Source organism: Pyxicephalus adspersus, chromosome 4 (assembly GCF_032062135.1).
Source record: "Pyxicephalus adspersus chromosome 4, UCB_Pads_2.0, whole genome shotgun sequence".
Lineage (NCBI taxonomy): Eukaryota > Metazoa > Chordata > Amphibia > Anura > Pyxicephalidae > Pyxicephalus > Pyxicephalus adspersus.
The window spans coordinates 84821304-84841077 of NC_092861.1; the positions used below are offsets into that span (position 1 = coordinate 84821304).

Sequence of the window (19774 nt, forward strand, 5' to 3'; positions counted from 1 at the left end):
AGAAGCAAGTTTGTTGTCTGTGTCAACAGATGTTTGTTGTTCACTTTCTCACCAGGAGTTACTTTCAGGTAGGTATATATGTGAAAAAGGGAGAACTTAACAATATACCATGTTCCAATAGCAGTTGATCATGGTTCTGATCATGGTTTTACTTCAGTTTTGCTTCAATAAATTGTTTTGTTTTTTTTTCAGCATTTCATTACATGCCCAAAATCCCACAGGTGTAGCCAAGGTAGCGGGATCACAGTGGCTCTGGATTACATCAAGTGTGAACTGGCATCATCATAAATGTTTATTTTGTTGTTTACAGAGCTCAAAAGCTCAAGATGAAATTTATACACACTGCTAAATGAGTCATCAGACTCTGACTACCTCATTGATATTTCAATTAAAGAGATAAACTTTTTTTCTAGAAAATATACAATGCCCATTTTTCCTGTGTAATCTGTGTATTAAATGTTAATTTTATCAAATAAATCATTTAAATGCACAATAAAATTGAATGCAAATATAAAAAAAAAACCTAATAATATTGACCCAACCATCATTATAGTATTCCTGTAACAATGATGCCAGATAAATTTGAATATCCCAGCAACCACGCACAGAACCTGTCTCTGCTATACATGGTTTTAGCTGCTCTTCAGTATTATATTTGACATAACACAGTAGTGAACTATAAGTAAGTGTCATTTCCATAATAAATATTGCTGTCACAGTTACAATACAGACAAGGATAAAATTTACACTTTGTCAAAACCGTCTGGAACCACTCATTACACACCGAACAAGTATATGCTTGAGAACCATAGTGGTTAAGTGTCTTTTTCATGCTGTTTATGATGAATGGTGATGACTGTTAAAGTTTCTTGTTATGAATTATAATAAGGCAGCAAGAATACTAAAATGCAAGAAGTGTCTGATGAGCATGAGTAGCTGGAGTGCATTTACAAATGTGTTCTTGTACAGTACAAAGTGTACAAAGTGAAGTCAGATAATGAGTACAAGAAGTGTTAGCAGATGTCTGGGACAAATCTATGAAGTTGCCATTGACAGTTTTCTTCCAGGCTGCCACTTCGCTGCCAGGTTTCCTTGTAGAGGCATGAATGTGCAACTCTAGTTGTGTCATATGTTGAACATGTTTTTACCAGCCATAAAAATTAAATGTCTGCCGTTTTAAAGTATACAAGGGTGAAAAATGTTCGATGTAGCATCACTGCAAATGGCTCTACATTTGATGTGATATATATGAATAATGAGATTAACAGAACAGAATATCATTAACATTCTCCTACACAAAATCATTATTTAATGAAACTGCCAAAAAGTGTTAAAGCACTCTTAATAAATCCTTTGTATGAGCACTGACAGCCTAATGTTACATGAGTCCTATCACCTGTTCCTGTGATACCTAGCCCAGTGATGCAGTTAGTGATGGATTGACCTAGAAGTTTCATATTTATTTAGAAAGTACATAATCACAAATGACTCATGACAAAGGTAGATGTGTGAACAGTTCTAAGAGGGGTTTGAGAGAGGAGCTTATGCAATGTTTAAAGATTGCTTTTTCACATATACAGGTTGACATTCAAAAATCCAGCGACTTGAGGAGTGCCAGATTTTTGGTTATATATGCTGTATATATTTAATAGAAAATGACCAAGATTGGAGATATCAGAACCTGGGTGATCAAGCAAACCTGGAATGAATCTGCTCCAGGATTGAAAACCTTTTCCAACCTTTGTATGGACAGCTGTAGCCTCTTAAATTATTAGGTTCATTAGGCCTGATTTATTACAGCTTTCAAAGATTGGAGATAATAAACTTTTGTCGGTGATCCAAAAAGCCTGGAATGGATCTGGTCCAGGATTGAAAACATTTGCTTTCAATGCCTTTAACCATTCCAGGTTTGCTGGATCACCCGGGTTCACTGATGAAGGTGTATCCTCTCCAGCCTTGGGGAGCATTATTAAATCAAGGACATTCTGTCTAGGGTGGCAATACTGTTCCTCCATGGACAAAATAAAGTGAGTGAACACTGTCACCCTTCCTATGAATTAAATGAAAAAATAAAAGCTGAAAAAAAGAAAATTAACTCAGGGACCACATCTAAGGACATGTAAGATGAAATGTATTTGTTATTTCCCTTGGATTTTGATGCACCTAACAATTAATTGACACATTAGTTATTAATAGTACTGCTATTTATTTAAGGATTATGATTATTATGAATATTAATGTATAGCATGTAGAGGCTGCTGGAAGTTGTTGTGTATTTATTTTAGTATTCCAGGTTTTGTACGATAAAGATAGTTACTTTTGTCAAATCCCTGTACTGCCTGTTTTTTTTTTTTGCTCTATATCTAAAATGTTTGCGTAATGTTAGGTAGTTGGAAGGGCTAAATTCAAAACAAAACATAACATATTCACAATCTGAAAAGACACCTAGAATGATATCTTCTTTGTGCCTAAACTATAGGATATTGAGAACTATAACATATGCAGGCACACAGAAAAAAGAAAACACAGAGAGCAGAGAATAAAGGCTTCCAATTGTGCTAATAATTAACCCTCAGTGTAAAATATATTTATACAACAAATGTATACTTTTCTAACTGTACAAAATTGTTATTACCTAAAAAAAATGTTCCCTTTTTTCCCCTTTAAAGTATAGATTTAAAAAATCAATGTGTAATATATAAATTGTACACTAGATGGCAATAGCTTCTTATATCTGCGGAGGTCCCTTGTCTAATGTTATTTTATATTTCTATGCTGATTTCTCATCCATTTTCTTTAGCATAATTAAAAACAAATACTTTGCTTTAATTAACTTTTATTAAATAAATATGAATAAAATATTTATAAAAATGCACAAATAAACAAACAAAAAAAAAAAAGGTCCTACATGCTCCATTATGTTCCAACGTATAATTCTATTTGCTGAAAATACAGCCCAGTGCTTGATATAATAAATATATTATATATAATATAATATAATATAATAAATATAAATAAACTTCAAGAATTATCATTAATAAATGTTTTTAAAACCATTAAATTTCCCTTATAACTAAAAGTGTTCTGCAGGCACTGAAATTGTAAATCTTATATAATGAATTATATTGGCACAGTAGATTGTCACATCCTCTGACATGCAGCCAAGTAAACTGCCCCAAAAGTACTTAGATAACATACTCTGGTGACAAAAACCCTGCTAAATACTGGCTCCTATATTTCAGGTTTTAGGAAGAGATCTGAGCGCCGGGTAATTGGCCAAGAAATCATTGATTGATAACCTTAAGGCAGGTGCCTAATCTGCTACTTATATAACAGTTATGCTGACATCAATTTTTGTTATTTTTTTCTGTTGTTAAAAAAATTAAATCAAACATCCTTGTGCTTGCTATGGACAACATAACTTTTTTGTGTGCATTATTGTATAGAGCTATGCTCAGCATGGGTACATGGTTTTCTGGTTGCTAGTACATATATTTGTACTTTATTTTGTATTGAGCAGGCCCATTAAAATGAATGGTAAACACACAAAAAAGCATGTATCAGGGATTTTCAGCATTGTCAGCACATCTGTACCAAGAAAAAAAATATATTTTTGAATGTTGTTACTTCTTCAAAAGCAAATTCTAATGCACCATAAATGTTCAAAAATACAATATGCATTAAACATCTTTTATAAATGCATATAAGCATAAGCACTTGTTAAAAAATTAAAAACATGCACAAGCTCAGGTATAATATGGCCCCAAGAATTAGCAAATGTATAATTTCAGCCTGTTTCTATGGGGTGATGCAAAAGAACATAATCTCCCCATCACTCAAGAAGCTTGGCAGAAATGCTCTAATGCTAAAAAGTTGTTATGCCCAAGCATATATAATAATGCAAAAAAAAAAAGAAAGGAAAAAAAGCTATACACAAATTTCTGGACTAAAAATTAAATACAACAGTTGTATTTTGTGATGACAACATAGCTAAATCAGATTTTATAATATTAATATTAATAATAATTCTTTATTCAAATATTCACTAGGGTATGTATATAATATATATCATAAATTTGATTTCTCATTATACGATAATAGTTTTAAAAAGGAATATTTTCTGATTTTTCCAGTCCAGAGGACTATTTTAAGGTTGTATAGTATAAAGCAAACAAATAATGTATTTTCACATACTGCAGGCATAGATTACTTCTAATTAACCTAAAGCACAGTATATGCCAAATACACATATAAGAAGCACATATTTAGCCTCAGCAAGAGCTGAAAAATGTTCCAAACAACTGTTTCTTACTTTTTCTTTTAATAGTCCTGGGTTGTCTGACTAAAAATATAAAATAAAATTACATTATGTTGACAATTTTTTAGTTTTAAACACTGCATACTATTCTTTACATTGCATTTATAATTAGACTGCATGAAGGCCTCTGCAGACGACATATTGTGCAAATCTGGGCAAAATATTACAATAATACATATTGATCTACATTTTAATCTATATATATTATACTTTTTAAAAATGTTGCCTTTACACCTGCTAGTAGTTTTTTTTTTTTTACTTTTGGATAGATTTTAGAAATATAAAAATTTTACAATTCCCCCAGGAGAAAAAGCAAAATGCTTTAAAGATTTCTTCTGAAATTCTGAGTCTTTGGGACAAGAAGTGGGGCAAAGTTTCCCAAATGAAACACATCAGAAAAAAAACACAACTTATAATATATATTTATAAATATATTTACTAATTTATAAATGTATTTTCATTAACCACCTGAGCGTTACACTGAGGTCTAGATTTCTGTACCAAAAGTGATCCACTGTTTTTCATGAATTTTTTTTTTTTTAAATTGTAGACCTGTAACTTACAGAAATATGTCCGAACAGGGGTTCTAGTAGATATTATGAATATAAAAAATGTTTGAAAGAAGCAAGTTTGTTGTCTGTGTCAACAGATGTTTGTTGTTCACTTTCTCACCAGGAGTTACTTTCAGGTAGGTATATATGTGAAAAAGGGAGAACTTAACAATATACCATGTTCCAATAGCAGTTGATCATGGTTCTGATCATGGTTTTACTTCAGTTTTGCTTCAATAAATTGTTTTGTTTTTTTTTCAGCATTTCATTACATGCCCAAAATCCCACAGGTGTAGCCAAGGTAGCGGGATCACAGTGGCTCTGGATTACATCAAGTGTGAACTGGCATCATCATAAATGTTTATTTTGTTGTTTACAGAGCTCAAAAGCTCAAGATGAAATTTATACACACTGCTAAATGAGTCATCAGACTCTGACTACCTCATTGATATTTCAATTAAAGAGATAAACTTTTTTTCTAGAAAATATACAATGCCCATTTTTCCTGTGTAATCTGTGTATTAAATGTTAATTTTATCAAATAAATCATTTAAATGCACAATAAAATTGAATGCAAATATAAAAAAAAACCTAATAATATTGACCCAACCATCATTATAGTATTCCTGTAACAATGATGCCAGATAAATTTGAATATCCCAGCAACCACGCACAGAACCTGTCTCTGCTATACATGGTTTTAGCTGCTCTTCAGTATTATATTTGACATAACACAGTAGTGAACTATAAGTAAGTGTCATTTCCATAATAAATATTGCTGTCACAGTTACAATACAGACAAGGATAAAATTTACACTTTGTCAAAACCGTCTGGAACCACTCATTACACACCGAACAAGTATATGCTTGAGAACCATAGTGGTTAAGTGTCTTTTTCATGCTGTTTATGATGAATGGTGATGACTGTTAAAGTTTCTTGTTATGAATTATAATAAGGCAGCAAGAATACTAAAATGCAAGAAGTGTCTGATGAGCATGAGTAGCTGGAGTGCATTTACAAATGTGTTCTTGTACAGTACAAAGTGTACAAAGTGAAGTCAGATAATGAGTACAAGAAGTGTTAGCAGATGTCTGGGACAAATCTATGAAGTTGCCATTGACAGTTTTCTTCCAGGCTGCCACTTCGCTGCCAGGTTTCCTTGTAGAGGCATGAATGTGCAACTCTAGTTGTGTCATATGTTGAACATGTTTTTACCAGCCATAAAAATTAAATGTCTGCCGTTTTAAAGTATACAAGGGTGAAAAATGTTCGATGTAGCATCACTGCAAATGGCTCTACATTTGATGTGATATATATGAATAATGAGATTAACAGAACAGAATATCATTAACATTCTCCTACACAAAATCATTATTTAATGAAACTGCCAAAAAGTGTTAAAACACTCTTAATAAATCCTTTGTATGAGCACTGACAGCCTAATGTTACATGAGTCCTATCACCTGTTCCTGTGATACCTAGCCCAGTGATGCAGTTAGTGATGGATTGACCTAGAAGTTTCATATTTATTTAGAAAGTACATAATCACAAATGACTCATGACAAAGGTAGATGTGTGAACAGTTCTAAGAGGGGTTTGAGAGAGGAGCTTATGCAATGTTTAAAGATTGCTTTTTCACATATACAGGTTGACATTCAAAAATCCAGCGACTTGAGGAGTGCCAGATTTTTGGTTATATATGCTGTATATATTTAATTGAAAATGACCAAGATTGGAGATATCAGAACCTGGGTGATCAAGCAAACCTGGAATGAATCTGCTCCAGGATTGAAAACCTTTTCCAACCTTTGTATGGACAGCTGTAGCCTCTTAAATTATTAGGTTCATTAGGCCTGATTTATTACAGCTTTCAAAGATTGGAGATAATAAACTTTTGTCGGTGATCCAAAAAGCCTGGAATGGATCTGGTCCAGGATTGAAAACATTTGCTTTCAATGCCTTTAACCATTCCAGGTTTGCTGGATCACCCGGGTTCACTGATGAAGGTGTATCCTCTCCAGCCTTGGGGAGCATTATTAAATCAAGGACATTCTGTCTAGGGTGGCAATACTGTTCCTCCATGGACAAAATAAAGTGAGTGAACACTGTCACCCTTCCTATGAATTAAATGAAAAAATAAAAGCTGAAAAAAAGAAAATTAACTCAGGGACCACATCTAAGGACATGTAAGATGAAATGTATTTGTTATTTCCCTTGGATTTTGATGCACCTAACAATTAATTGACACATTAGTTATTAATAGTACTGCTATTTATTTAAGGATTATGATTATTATGAATATTAATGTATAGCATGTAGAGGCTGCTGGAAGTTGTTGTGTATTTATTTTAGTATTCCAGGTTTTGTACGATAAAGATAGTTACTTTTGTCAAATCCCTGTACTGCCTGTTTTTTTTTTTTGCTCTATATCTAAAATGTTTGCGTAATGTTAGGTAGTTGGAAGGGCTAAATTCAAAACAAAACATAACATATTCACAATCTGAAAAGACACCTAGAATGATATCTTCTTTGTGCCTAAACTATAGGATATTGAGAACTATAACATATGCAGGCACACAGAAAAAAGAAAACACAGAGAGCAGAGAATAAAGGCTTCCAATTGTGCTAATAATTAACCCTCAGTGTAAAATATATTTATACAACAAATGTATACTTTTCTAACTGTACAAAATTGTTATTACCTAAAAAAAATGTTCCCTTTTTTCCCCTTTAAAGTATAGATTTAAAAAATCAATGTGTAATATATAAATTGTACACTAGATGGCAATAGCTTCTTATATCTGCGGAGGTCCCTTGTCTAATGTTATTTTATATTTCTATGCTGATTTCTCATCCATTTTCTTTAGCATAATTAAAAACAAATACTTTGCTTTAATTAACTTTTATTAAATAAATATGAATAAAATATTTATAAAAATGCACAAATAAACAAACAAAAAAAAAAAAAGGTCCTACATGCTCCATTATGTTCCAACGTATAATTCTATTTGCTGAAAATACAGCCCAGTGCTTGATATAATAAATATATTATATATAATATAATATAATATAATAAATATAAATAAACTTCAAGAATTATCATTAATAAATGTTTTTAAAACCATTAAATTTCCCTTATAACTAAAAGTGTTCTGCAGGCACTGAAATTGTAAATCTTATATAATGAATTATATTGGCACAGTAGATTGTCACATCCTCTGACATGCAGCCAAGTAAACTGCCCCAAAAATACAAAAACCCTGCTAAATACTGGCTCCTATAATTCAGGTTTTAGGAAGAGATCTGAGCCCTGGGTAATTGGCCAAGAAATCATTGATTGATAACCTTAAGGCAGGTGCCTAATCTGCTACTTATATAACAGTTATGCTGACATCAAATTTTGTTATTTTATTCTGTTGTTAAAAAAATGAACTCAAACATCCTTCTGCTTGCTATGGACAACATAACTTTTTTCTGTGTATTATTGTATAGAGATATGCTCAGCATGGGTACATTGTTTTCTGGTTGCTGGAACATATAATTGTACATTATTGTGTATTGAGCAGGCCCATTAAAATGAATGGTAAACACACAAAAAAGAATGTATCAGGGATTTTCAGCATTGTCAGCACATCTGTACCATGAAAAAAAAAAATAGATTTTTGAATGTTGTTCCTTATTCAAAAGCAAATTCTAATGCACCATAAATGTTCAAACATACAATATGCATTAAACATCTTTTATAAATGTGTATAAGCATAAACACATGTTAAAAAATTAAAAACATGCAGAAGCTCAGGTATAATATGGCCCCAAGAATTAGCAAATGTATAATTTTAGCTTGTTTCTATGGGTTAATGCAAGTGGACATAATCTCCCCATCACTCAAGAAGCTTGGCAGAAATGCTCTAATGTTAAAAAGTTGTTATGCCCAATATATAATAAATGCAAAAAAAAATAAAATAAAATAAAAGAAAAAAAGCTATACACAAATTTCTGGACTAAAAATTAAATACAACAGTTGTATTTTGTGATGACAACATATCTAAATCAGATTTTATTTATTTATTCACTAGGGTACGTATATAATATATATCATAAATTTGATTTCTCATTATACGATAATAGTTTTATAAAGAAATATTTTCTGATTTTTTCAGTCCAGAGGACTATTTTAAGGTTGCATAGTATAAAGCAAGCAAATATTGTATTTTCAAATACTGCAGGCATAGATTACTTCTAATTAACCTAAAGCGGAGTATATGCCAAATACAGATATAAGAAGCACATATTACGCTTCAGCAAGAGCTGAAAAATGTTCCAAACAACTGTTTCTTACTTTTTCTTTTAATAGTCCTGGCTTGTCTGACTAAAGATATAAAATAAAATTACATTATGTTGACATTTTTTTAGTTTTAAACACTGCATACTATTCTTTACATTGCATTTATAATTAGACAGCATGAAGGTCTCTGTAGACCACATATTGTGCAAATCTGGGCAAAATATTACAATAATACATATTAAACTATATAAATTATACTTTTAAAAATGTTGCCTGTACACCTGGTAATAGTTTTTTTTTTACTTTTGGATAGATTTTGGAAATATAAAAATTTTACAATGCCCCAAGGAAAAAAAAGCAAAATGCTTTAAAGATTTCTTCTGGAATTCTGAGTCTTTGGGACAGGAAATGAGGCAAAATTTCCCCAATTAAACACATCAGAAAAAAAACACAACTTATAATATATATTTATGAATATATTTACTAATTTATAAATGTATTTTCATTAAATAATGGTCAACATTTTGACAAAACGCATTAAAGCTGATTGTGTCCCTGAACATATAATTGTTAACAATCAGTCAATAAAGGTCTAAAGTCACAGTCCTCAGAGTTATTAAAGAATACAAGCACACAATCATATATTAATATGGTAATATTAATGGTAAAAGTGTAAAAATAAGTGAAATTTGACTTCTTTATTAAGAATATCTACTGCACAACAGGGTGAGTATTTGTAGCCACAGGCATGAAGGATATTCTGTTACCTCCAATGAATATAAGGTATTTTTGGAAACTAATTAGATATATATGTTTTGAATAACTGGAGGAGAAAATGAAATATTAGGATATTATATAAATAATAATACTTTTGACTCATGTGGCACTTGAAAGTATGGAAAACTCATTTTTAAAGCCTCCTGAGCATTTTATGTCAATTTAGACATGACTAACAATATATTTACTTTTAGGGGACATAAATATAGGTATTTAAAATAGATTGGTATCTGTTGTGTTTTTATTTTAAATTCTTTTTTCATGGTGTAAATGTGAGGATTACTATGCACACCTTGAGTGCTTCCACATTGCTTTAGGGTCCTCAAAGAACCCCAAAAACACTTGAAGAACAGGTTGTTTAACATGGACCCTCCACTATTCAGGAAGCAGGATGGTCTGGTATAGAGGTAAGTTCTACCAATAAATAAATGTGTTACATGACCCAGGACAAAAACATATTGTTGATCAAAGTATTTGAATACTAATAGGCTACATTTAAATGCAAATTAACTCCATTAATGACTTTAAAGCGGTGTTTTCCCTACCTATATTTTAACATTGATTTACAGAACAACATGATTTTTAAATACTCTTTATTTTTAGGCATGTTCCCAGATAACCTCCGTCCCCCTTTCCCCCAGCAAATCTGGTGACAAAATCCAGAGGCTTTGAAATTCATTTTAAATTTCTTGAGCAGGTTTACAATTAACTAAAAAGTCATCAGCTTCAATACAAATAGCTGCTGTGCAAAAACTGGCCTAATTCTGCAAAAGTGAAATAAACTTAGTGATCATTGCTATTTTATTCAAAGTTCATTTGCATACCATCTTTTGTTTCTTCTTTCTTCTCTTCTTTCTTTTCTTTTACTGGAATAAATTTAACAAAGGTTTGTCAGATAAGAGCAGCCTTCAGTACAGGTTAACAACATAACTAATACAGGGAAGATACTAATACATAAGGCAATGGTACTTTGTCTAGACTCAGAACTGCATAGCAACATGGATAAAATAAACATGGATAAAAATGTTTGTGTACAACAAAAGCTGTTTTTTTTATAGTTGGCTAATGGTCACCCAGTGGGATCAACATATTCATAATTTTGAAGCATCTTGTAAAAAGCTTGGCCCTAAAACAGTAGCCTTACATGGCACCATCTAGTGTGACATGATATTGAAGCCAATGGGCCTGATTTATTAAAGCTCTCCAAGGCGGGAGAGGATACACTTTCATCAGTGAAGCTGGGTGATCCAGCAAACATGGGATAGATCTGGTCCAGGATGTGGGCAAGTGCAGCACCACCCTCTTAAGTCATGGCGATCAAGACTTAATGGGAGCACAGAGCATCCCGGGATTCGTATGTCATGCATCCCGGGAGGTTCTGGCTGCCCCTTGTGCGCATGCCCGAGGGGCATCTTTTCCTCCAAGGAGAACGAGATGCCGACCTCACTGATGTCCAGGGGGGTACAGCTCTTTTTACTGACCATCACAGCGGCTACGTCACTCGATCTCGCACCTGGGCAGTGTGAGATTGGGTGACAGAGCAAGAAGACCAGATGAGAAGATGGAAGATTGTGGTGCCTGGGCCCTCCTCTGTGCCAGGACAAAGAGGAATCCCAGGGTGACGTGGGACTGGATCCCAAGAAGGACTAGCACCATTGAGGGATCTGCCGGATTAACATTTTTTTGCTTTTAGTTTACGTTTGCTTTCACACAGATGTTGGACTAAACTGTACCATTGGGTGGGTGAGTGAGTTTCTCTTGTTAGGTAAATTGAGCTCTATTTTTAAGTGTATATTCTGGACATTTATATTTTGGAAATTTAAAGAATATATTCAGTGAAACTTTGGACATTTTAACACTTTTGATGGATATTAATAAGCTTGTGAAGGATGGTATTAATTCCTTATTGTTATATTAGCACCACTTGTTTGAACAATTTTCATACATGACAGATCTAAAAAATCTAAATCTAAAAGATTCCCAAGAAATTTGAACACTGAATCAAAGTTAATTCCCCTCTTTTGCTGTTTTGGCTTGACATTACACATTCAAAAGATTTACCTATTCAAAGCATGCATTTGTATGTCATTACCGCAGTCAGCATGTCAAATTTAATGACATGTAAATGACATTCGGTGGTGGGTCCTGCACATTTATTCCAAAATTGTCATTTTTTACTTCATAAGCCTTTTTTAAGAATAAAATAATAAATTACCTGCATTTATAGAAAAGCTTAGAGCAAATGAATAAGCCTCCTATGCTTGATAAAAAAATAACAGGTGTGACGCATGAAAATTGAATGTTTTATATTTCCAAGTTTGAAATCAGGTACTTGCAATTTCATTTCAAATGTGTTCCAGCTGATAAAATACGTGGCAAATCAATGTAGAAATATCCAGTGATTTCAATTTGAACACTTGTTAAAGTCACTTTCTTTAGACATTGTTATACTGCTCAGTGGAAATCGAATGTCCCTTAAATCTTGAGGCTTTGCAGCAGTTAGAGATGGCCGGGTTATCTCCTTATGACATATTCTCTGGGACATTTCTTGAGCTATGTTCAGCATTCAATGTTTGCTGAGCAATACATGTCAGAAAATAAATGGAACAGAAATGATCTGAGCAGCAGACAGCGGAAGCAGATAAAGTTCTTAAGTAAAAATTTCAATAAGCTGCTGTTATTTTTGTATTTCCACTTCTAACCTGAGCTTGAGAAAGTTACAGCGATCAGCAAGAAGTACATCTGATGTAGACAAGGGATCTATATATTGCTTAGGTAGATTCAATAGTTTACTGATCCTTGGATAATATGACAGAATAAAGAGCTATAGGTTTTACAATGTAAGAATCTCAACTCTAGTTAAGTATTTTATTGTTTTATAATGGAGACGGCTTATTAAATAGTGTGTACCACACTTTTTTTTCTGTATGACACCTGTCAAGTGGAATGGAAGTAAGGGAAAATTGCCCCAACAGGTAAACAGGAAGCAAACATCTAACCAAGACACATACTCTACCCCATTCTAACAAGTCTGATTAGGTAACTGATATCCTAAAGGGAATCAAAACCCTACAACAAAAATGTTATATGTTGTAGCTTTTTTGATCTTCATGTAACTTTATAGGTAAGCCTTATGTACACTATAATTGTTTAAGAGAAACCTGTCTCTTCTTTATAAAAGGAAACCTGTACTAAGTGAAATATGTAGTCTCCTGTTTCTGAAAGCCATTCCAAAGATACAAGATGCCTTATGTCAATCCACTTTCTTTAGAAAGTTCTTTGAGTTAATGATCTGAAAAAAGCATCAACTTTAGACCCCACTTGTAGACTTGTTCGGGGATAGCAGCTATTGAAACCAGAGATAGCAGCTTACATATTTCTATCCGAAAAAGTTACAGTAAAGGTGATTTTATTGAAAGCTAAACAGACAAGTTAACATGTCAAGATTAATGTAGGAGATTTGAAAGATAAATATATATATATATATATATATATATATATATATATATATATATAAAAAAAATATTCTTATGATAAAACTTTAAAACAGTTTGGGTTAAGTATTAGGGTCAAAAATATGTAGCATGATTTTTTTTTTATTTTTTAAATATAATATTTACACACCCACACACATAATATAACTTAGACAAAAACTTTAAATCACCTATAAATCAGCTAATCCTTATAGAGATGGTATGTGCTAGGGAGCAATCCTTCTTTCTGGGTATTGTAGTACTACATGTTTAGGTAAAGTCTCAAATGATAGTCATAATGACAGCAGGGGTGATTGCTACATGACTTTGAATACATAACACTTGACATGAGACCATTGGAAAAATATTTTAGTAGACTGGAGTATGCAAGTAAGCACAAAAAACCCTGACCATGAGGGTTCAAAATAAAACCTTTTCACTATTATAACATCTGTTATGTTATGAGCTGACATCAACACAATAAAGGCATTCATGTATTTTACCTATAATTTATTTATTCAATATTTTAGAGGTTTAGTTATTGACATATTATAAAAATAGTTATCTAGATAATATACTAATTTATAAATTATTATAACATTACATAAAAAAGCAAAGTTATTTGCATTGGCAGTGTTGCTAAAAGCATTTTACTAAATGCATGCAATTATATTGCATATTATCCAGCCAAAATACACACTCTAAAACAAACACTCTATTGACATGTCCCATATATGTTTAATGAATATATCTTATCAGCTTTCTGTTTTTGTAATGCTGTTTATCTGTAGCATTACTGTAGGTAATATGATTTGCCAGAAGGTGGTGCTATGCTGCCATTAAGGGAATCCTTTACTAATTATATCTCTAAAACCAGCCTAATAAATGAGCGATTATATGCTGTATTACCTGTAATTAATTTTGGAATTTCTTCTTTAGTTGTGGGAGCTTTCACATGTTCTGTAAAGAAAGGAAAATGCCAGGTGATATAAATGGCCACTTTCAAAGTTTTATTGGTAAATGCTCTATATAATTGTGGTATATGGTTGATTTACTAAAGGAGTTTAGTAAATCAACCATATACCATAGCAAAATAAATCATTAAGGTAAGTGGATTCCTTTGCAAGGAAATGTTTACTTACCTTAATAAATGGTAATGTAATGGTCTGTTAGCTTCAGATATCCAATAATGTGTGAAATATAAATAAAATAATTTTATAAAAAAGATAAGTGATAATTCTCTTTGCTAAGTGAACAGACTAACTTCTTTAGCAAATCAACCTTGTTAAACAAATGATATAGTAACCACAAAATATATATTATTTAAGAGGCTTCCTACTGTTTAAATCAAACGTGAAAAACACACCATTGACAAACACAAACTTTTATACCAAGCTGTTTCCCCACCCATTACTAGAGATCTCAAGATTGTTTGAATGTCATGGCTGCCTAAGTAATATTCATATCTGACACTTCCAGGAGTGTCAGATGTCTGCCCTGTGTCACTACTGTGTCCTTTAGTTAAGGAACCACAGTGCAAAACATTTTGAATATTTGAAGGAGTACGTCTTTTTTAATCTTTTTTTGCAAGTGGAATTTGATTTTCTTTGAAACAAAAACTTATTATTTGATAGTGGACAAGATGTGTAAGAAAATATTCTTTTCTATTTGTCTTCAATTTATGGGCAAGTCGAGCACAACTGTAGTGTATAGATTTCTGTAGCCAATACCCCATCTACATCCTAAGTAACACGTAAAATTACTGAGTGGCTTGGACTGCACTGCACACATTATTGAGATTTGAAATCTTGGTAATTTAATAACAAATTTGACATTTTGCAAACACTCACTACAGGTAAATCTTCCTGATGCAATGTTTTAAAATACAGTGATTCATTGACCAGTAGTAAATGTTTGTTGAAAATCACAGCTGATGGAGCTTTTTCCTTTTTACTTGCATCTTAAATGGTTTTGAGATGGATGAAATGTAAATTGCAGAAAATAGACAATAATAAAGTCTTGGGGGCCAATAAAATAGATAAAAAAACACATTTGTAGGAATAACAATTTTTAAAATGTTAACTGATTTTTTTTTTTGCAAGGCTTTCTTAAAATGTAGGCATCTGTAAGGATATGAGGGGTGTTTTAGGGGTTGTGTTTATTTGTGGGGTATAAATTTTATTCTGCATTTGTGGTGCAAAAGATGCAGAGGTTACTTGTCACTGTTCTTGGAGTGGTCTTTTGTTCCCAACACATTGCAGCATCATTTGCAAGAAAAAAATAAAGTACAAGGACAGTATGCAGAGAATTCCATACAGGGGTATGTGAGGAAATAAGAGTAAGGAAAGCTTTCATGAGGGTTTTAGAGTTGTATTCTCCTTTACCTTTTCCACAACCCAGCCGGCATGTATCACTGCACCATGGGTAGAATGCTCTGAATTGCTGTGTCGGCGGGAAATTGATAGGTAGATTTAAACAACTGACCCTCCCCAAATGTTGTCACAGGTCAGGCAGCTCATGCTGCATGTGATTACACTTCCCAGCACTTAGGCTGCTCAGCCACTGTCCAGTATTGAAGCATGCACGTGCAGCCTTTATTCATTCACTGAGCTTTCATTTTCATTGACAGCTATTCCCCTTCACGGACTTTCACAGACTTGGAAAGGTGCCGGAACTGCGTTCACTGAGAAAAAAGCCCTAGACCTGGACTACTGTGCAGCACCATGGCTTAGTGCAGGGGTCAGCAACCTTTACTATCAAAATAGCCATTTTGCCTCCTCTTCCACGAAAGAAAAATAGTCTGGAGCCGCAAAACATAACACAGTTTATAAACTTTTATAAGTTTTAATATTTTTTTAATTTTACCTGTTACAACAAGTGTGCATGTGTAGGCCTACTTTGAAATAAATTAAACACTGAACTATGCCCCTAGAAGCCTCCAGCTTCTAACGTATCATCCTGTTACATTAGCTGGAGGCTTCTAACGTAACAGGGTAGAATTTTTTGATGGGCAGAGTTCTTTATGTTCTGACGATGCCTTAGCGATGAAATTTCAAGGGGTGTTAGCCACAGGTGTCCCTCATTTGCAGCTTTAATTTTGTTCACCTGTACCCCCCAATCTTGAGTAATTGGGGTTCAGGTGCTAGAAGCCTCCAGCAATGTGTAACAGGGTAGATTATTTTGATGGGCAGAGTTCTTTATTTTCTGACGACGCAATTCAATTGTAGGTGGTGTTAGCCATAAGTGTCCCCCACTTGCACCTCTATTTTGGTCACCTGTACCGCCTCCCTCCTGTTCAAGAGAAATTGGGGTTCAGATGCTAGATGCTTCCAGCAATGTGTAACAGGGTAGATTTTTTTGATAGGCGGAGTTTTTATGAATTTTTAGGAGGTGTTAGCCACAGGTGTCCCGTACTTGCACCTCAATTTTTTTTCACCTGTACCCCCGTTTCCAGATAAATTGGGGTTTAGGTGCTAGAAGCCTCCAACAATGTGTAACAGGGTAGGGGTTTTTTGATGGGTGATAAATTGGGGTTTAGGTGCTAGAAGCCTCCAACAATGTGTAACAGGGTAGGGGTTTTTTGATGGGTGGAGTTTTTAGGAGGTGTTAGCCACAGGTGTCCCCCACTTGCACCTCTAATTTTGTTCACCTGTACCCCCTTCCTGTTCCAGAGAAATTGGGGTTCAGGTGCCTCCAGCAATGTGTAACGGTAAATTTTTTTGATGGGCAGAGTTCTTTATGTTCTGATGATAGCCTAACAATTAAATTTTAGGGGGTGTTAGTCACAGGTATCCCCCACTTGCACCTACATTTTTGGTTTTGTACATCTCCCCATTCCAAAGGAATTGGGGTTCAAAGGAGGGGGATGTTATTGTACACACCCATTTGTACACGCCCCGTGGTAGATTTATTTCACTGGTAGATTTTTTTCATTAGAACACCGAATAGGGAATCCCCCTCCTCTGCAGTGTCTTGGGAGGAAGGGGATCCCCCATCAGAGATCTCCCCGCGGCAGCCGAAGGGAGCCACAACAAGGAGGCTGAAGAGCCGCAGGTTGCAGACCCCTGGCTTAGTGGCTAACACTCTTACCCAGGGTCCAGGGTCCCAGGGATAAATCTCAGCCACAGACTGAGAGACACTATCTTCACAGAGTTTTTTTTACTTTCCTACTACTATCCACGGCAAACAAGTTACAACACCTTGTGAATAATATGTCTACCCTAGCTGTAATTAAGGATGATTTTTAAGACCTGGCTATCCACCAGCCTAAACCAATTCAGTCTAACCTAAAAAATTCATGTTAATTGTGAACTCCTCTAAAAGACGTCTAAATGAGACATCTAAAAGATGTCTAATGTGATGCATTACATAAATACAAGATAATAAAAAATAAAACTACAACTTGACAGATTAATATAATGAATAAAAAAGGTTGTCTTGCCAGCAATGACCTGGAATTCTTTTGTTCACTAACATGAATTAGATTGGTGTGCTGCTTCTGTATGAAGGACAACTTAATTGTAAATGGAAAAAAATCAATTCCATATCCAAAAAGGTATTGACTGTGATTTTCTGTAAAGCTGGTATTGTATCACAACATGAGGAGCAGCTTTAAGCCACCCCAATCTTTTATTGAAAAAATGTTATTTATTTCCTAAGTTACCCTCAAACCTGGATTAAAAGCTTCCTTCCTGTGGTATGATATGTGTAAAGAGCTTTTTTTTTGTCAATATTATGACCCAGATACTAATTAGGACATATTTAACACATTTGACACACACATATATATATATATATATATATATATATATATGTTCAATATCAGATGTGTGACCATATAAAGCCCTTATCTTCTATGTCCTTTGACTCTAAAAATGTTACTATTAGTTACTGTCTGCCCATAAGTGTATGAGAGACCACTGTACATGTATTCAAGTGACGAAAAAGGTTAATGGCTTTTGATTTATTTTTTTATGGCATGTGTAGGAATGTGTCCCATCATTTAAAATACATTTTAAAAGAAAACAAAACTATTTTTTAAAATTTTTATGTATAATTTTCATATTGGTTGATTTACAAAAAGAACATAGGCCGTTTATATAGCACCCTATGATTCCCTGTCACCAGTGATGATTTACCACTGGGAATTACCTAGGAATACAACCTAAATCCAACCCCAGTGAGCTGGATTCCAAGACTTTGAATTACCTAGTGTGAGCATTCTGCCTTCCAGCACTCCATCTAACCTGTGAGGGAGCATGACCCATACTCACCCCGGGTTCATCTCTCCCTGAGATTGAACTGGCATAAGATCCCCTCCTCACCCTGGGACCATACACCCTTACTTAGAGGGTAATGTATTTGGAAACCTTGCCCTGAAGAAGCCCAAAAAGGGGAAAATGTGTCAGAACAACAAGACCCATTCAAACAGCCTTTAACAGCCATTGGAATATCACCAGTTATTGCATATAGTGCAACCCGGTATCTCTTACCTACATCAAAACGTTGTACTAACCTATTTTTAAACTCATGGACCATATAAATCTAACTTCACTTTGCCAAGAAAACCTGCTCTGTTTGTTGTCACCAATTATCAACACAAAAATTATTTATATTTGCTAAGTGAATTCTCACCATATTTACTAAGATAAATAAATTATCTCTTGTAAGAGGATAATTCAACTTAATAGATTTATTAAAGCTCCACAAGACTTGAAATAACAAATTAGCATGGGGGAACATAGGTGATCCAGCAAATCTGGAGTGGATCTGGCCTTGGATTGAAAACATTTGCCAATTAATAGCAAATGTTTTTAAATAAATCAATTCCAGGTTTGCCGAATCCCCTAGGTTCATCCGTGATAGTCTATCTTCTCCAGTCTTGGGGAGCTTTAAAAAATTAGGCAAATATAAACCATTTTTCCGAAACTCACCAAGGCACAGGGGAACTGTGGGGACTACCTACAGAACAAACACATTTATAAAATCAGAAGAAAAATAAGAACAAAAGTAAGTCTTCATATATTTTTTTAGAGAATAAAATACTTGAGGGGTCATTATGAGCAGAAATTAAAGAAAATGTGGACATGTTGTCCTTAGTGAGAAAATATGATCCATTACTCATTGAATAAAATAATAAAAGACCAAACTTATTTATTCACTATGGCAACATTTGTCTTTGTCTTACAAATAGGTCTAATCATTCTGAAATTAGAATGTTTCATATAACTTAGCAAAATGGCAAACAACAGAACTTAACTTTTTTCTGGCTTGGGAGCAGCAACTTCCAGTTTATCTACAAACAAAATTCATACTTAAATCGATTTACTTGTTATTTGTTCAAAGCAGTTAAATGAATTTGATAACAAC

General features: G+C 33.6%; 1 protein-coding gene across 1 annotated transcript in view; it reads right to left on the minus strand.

Annotated features, from left to right (window-relative positions):
* Positions 1-19774, minus strand: part of TRDN (triadin) — a 223256-nt gene that overhangs the window by 56667 nt on the left and 146815 nt on the right. Inside the window, exons 23-25 of the mRNA XM_072410214.1 lie at positions 14315-14365; positions 10757-10798; positions 4313-4342 (exon numbers count right to left, since the gene is read on the minus strand). Of these exons, the coding sequence (XP_072266315.1) occupies positions 4313-4342; positions 10757-10798; positions 14315-14365 (123 nt within the window). The remainder of the gene's footprint in view (positions 1-4312; positions 4343-10756; positions 10799-14314; positions 14366-19774) is intronic.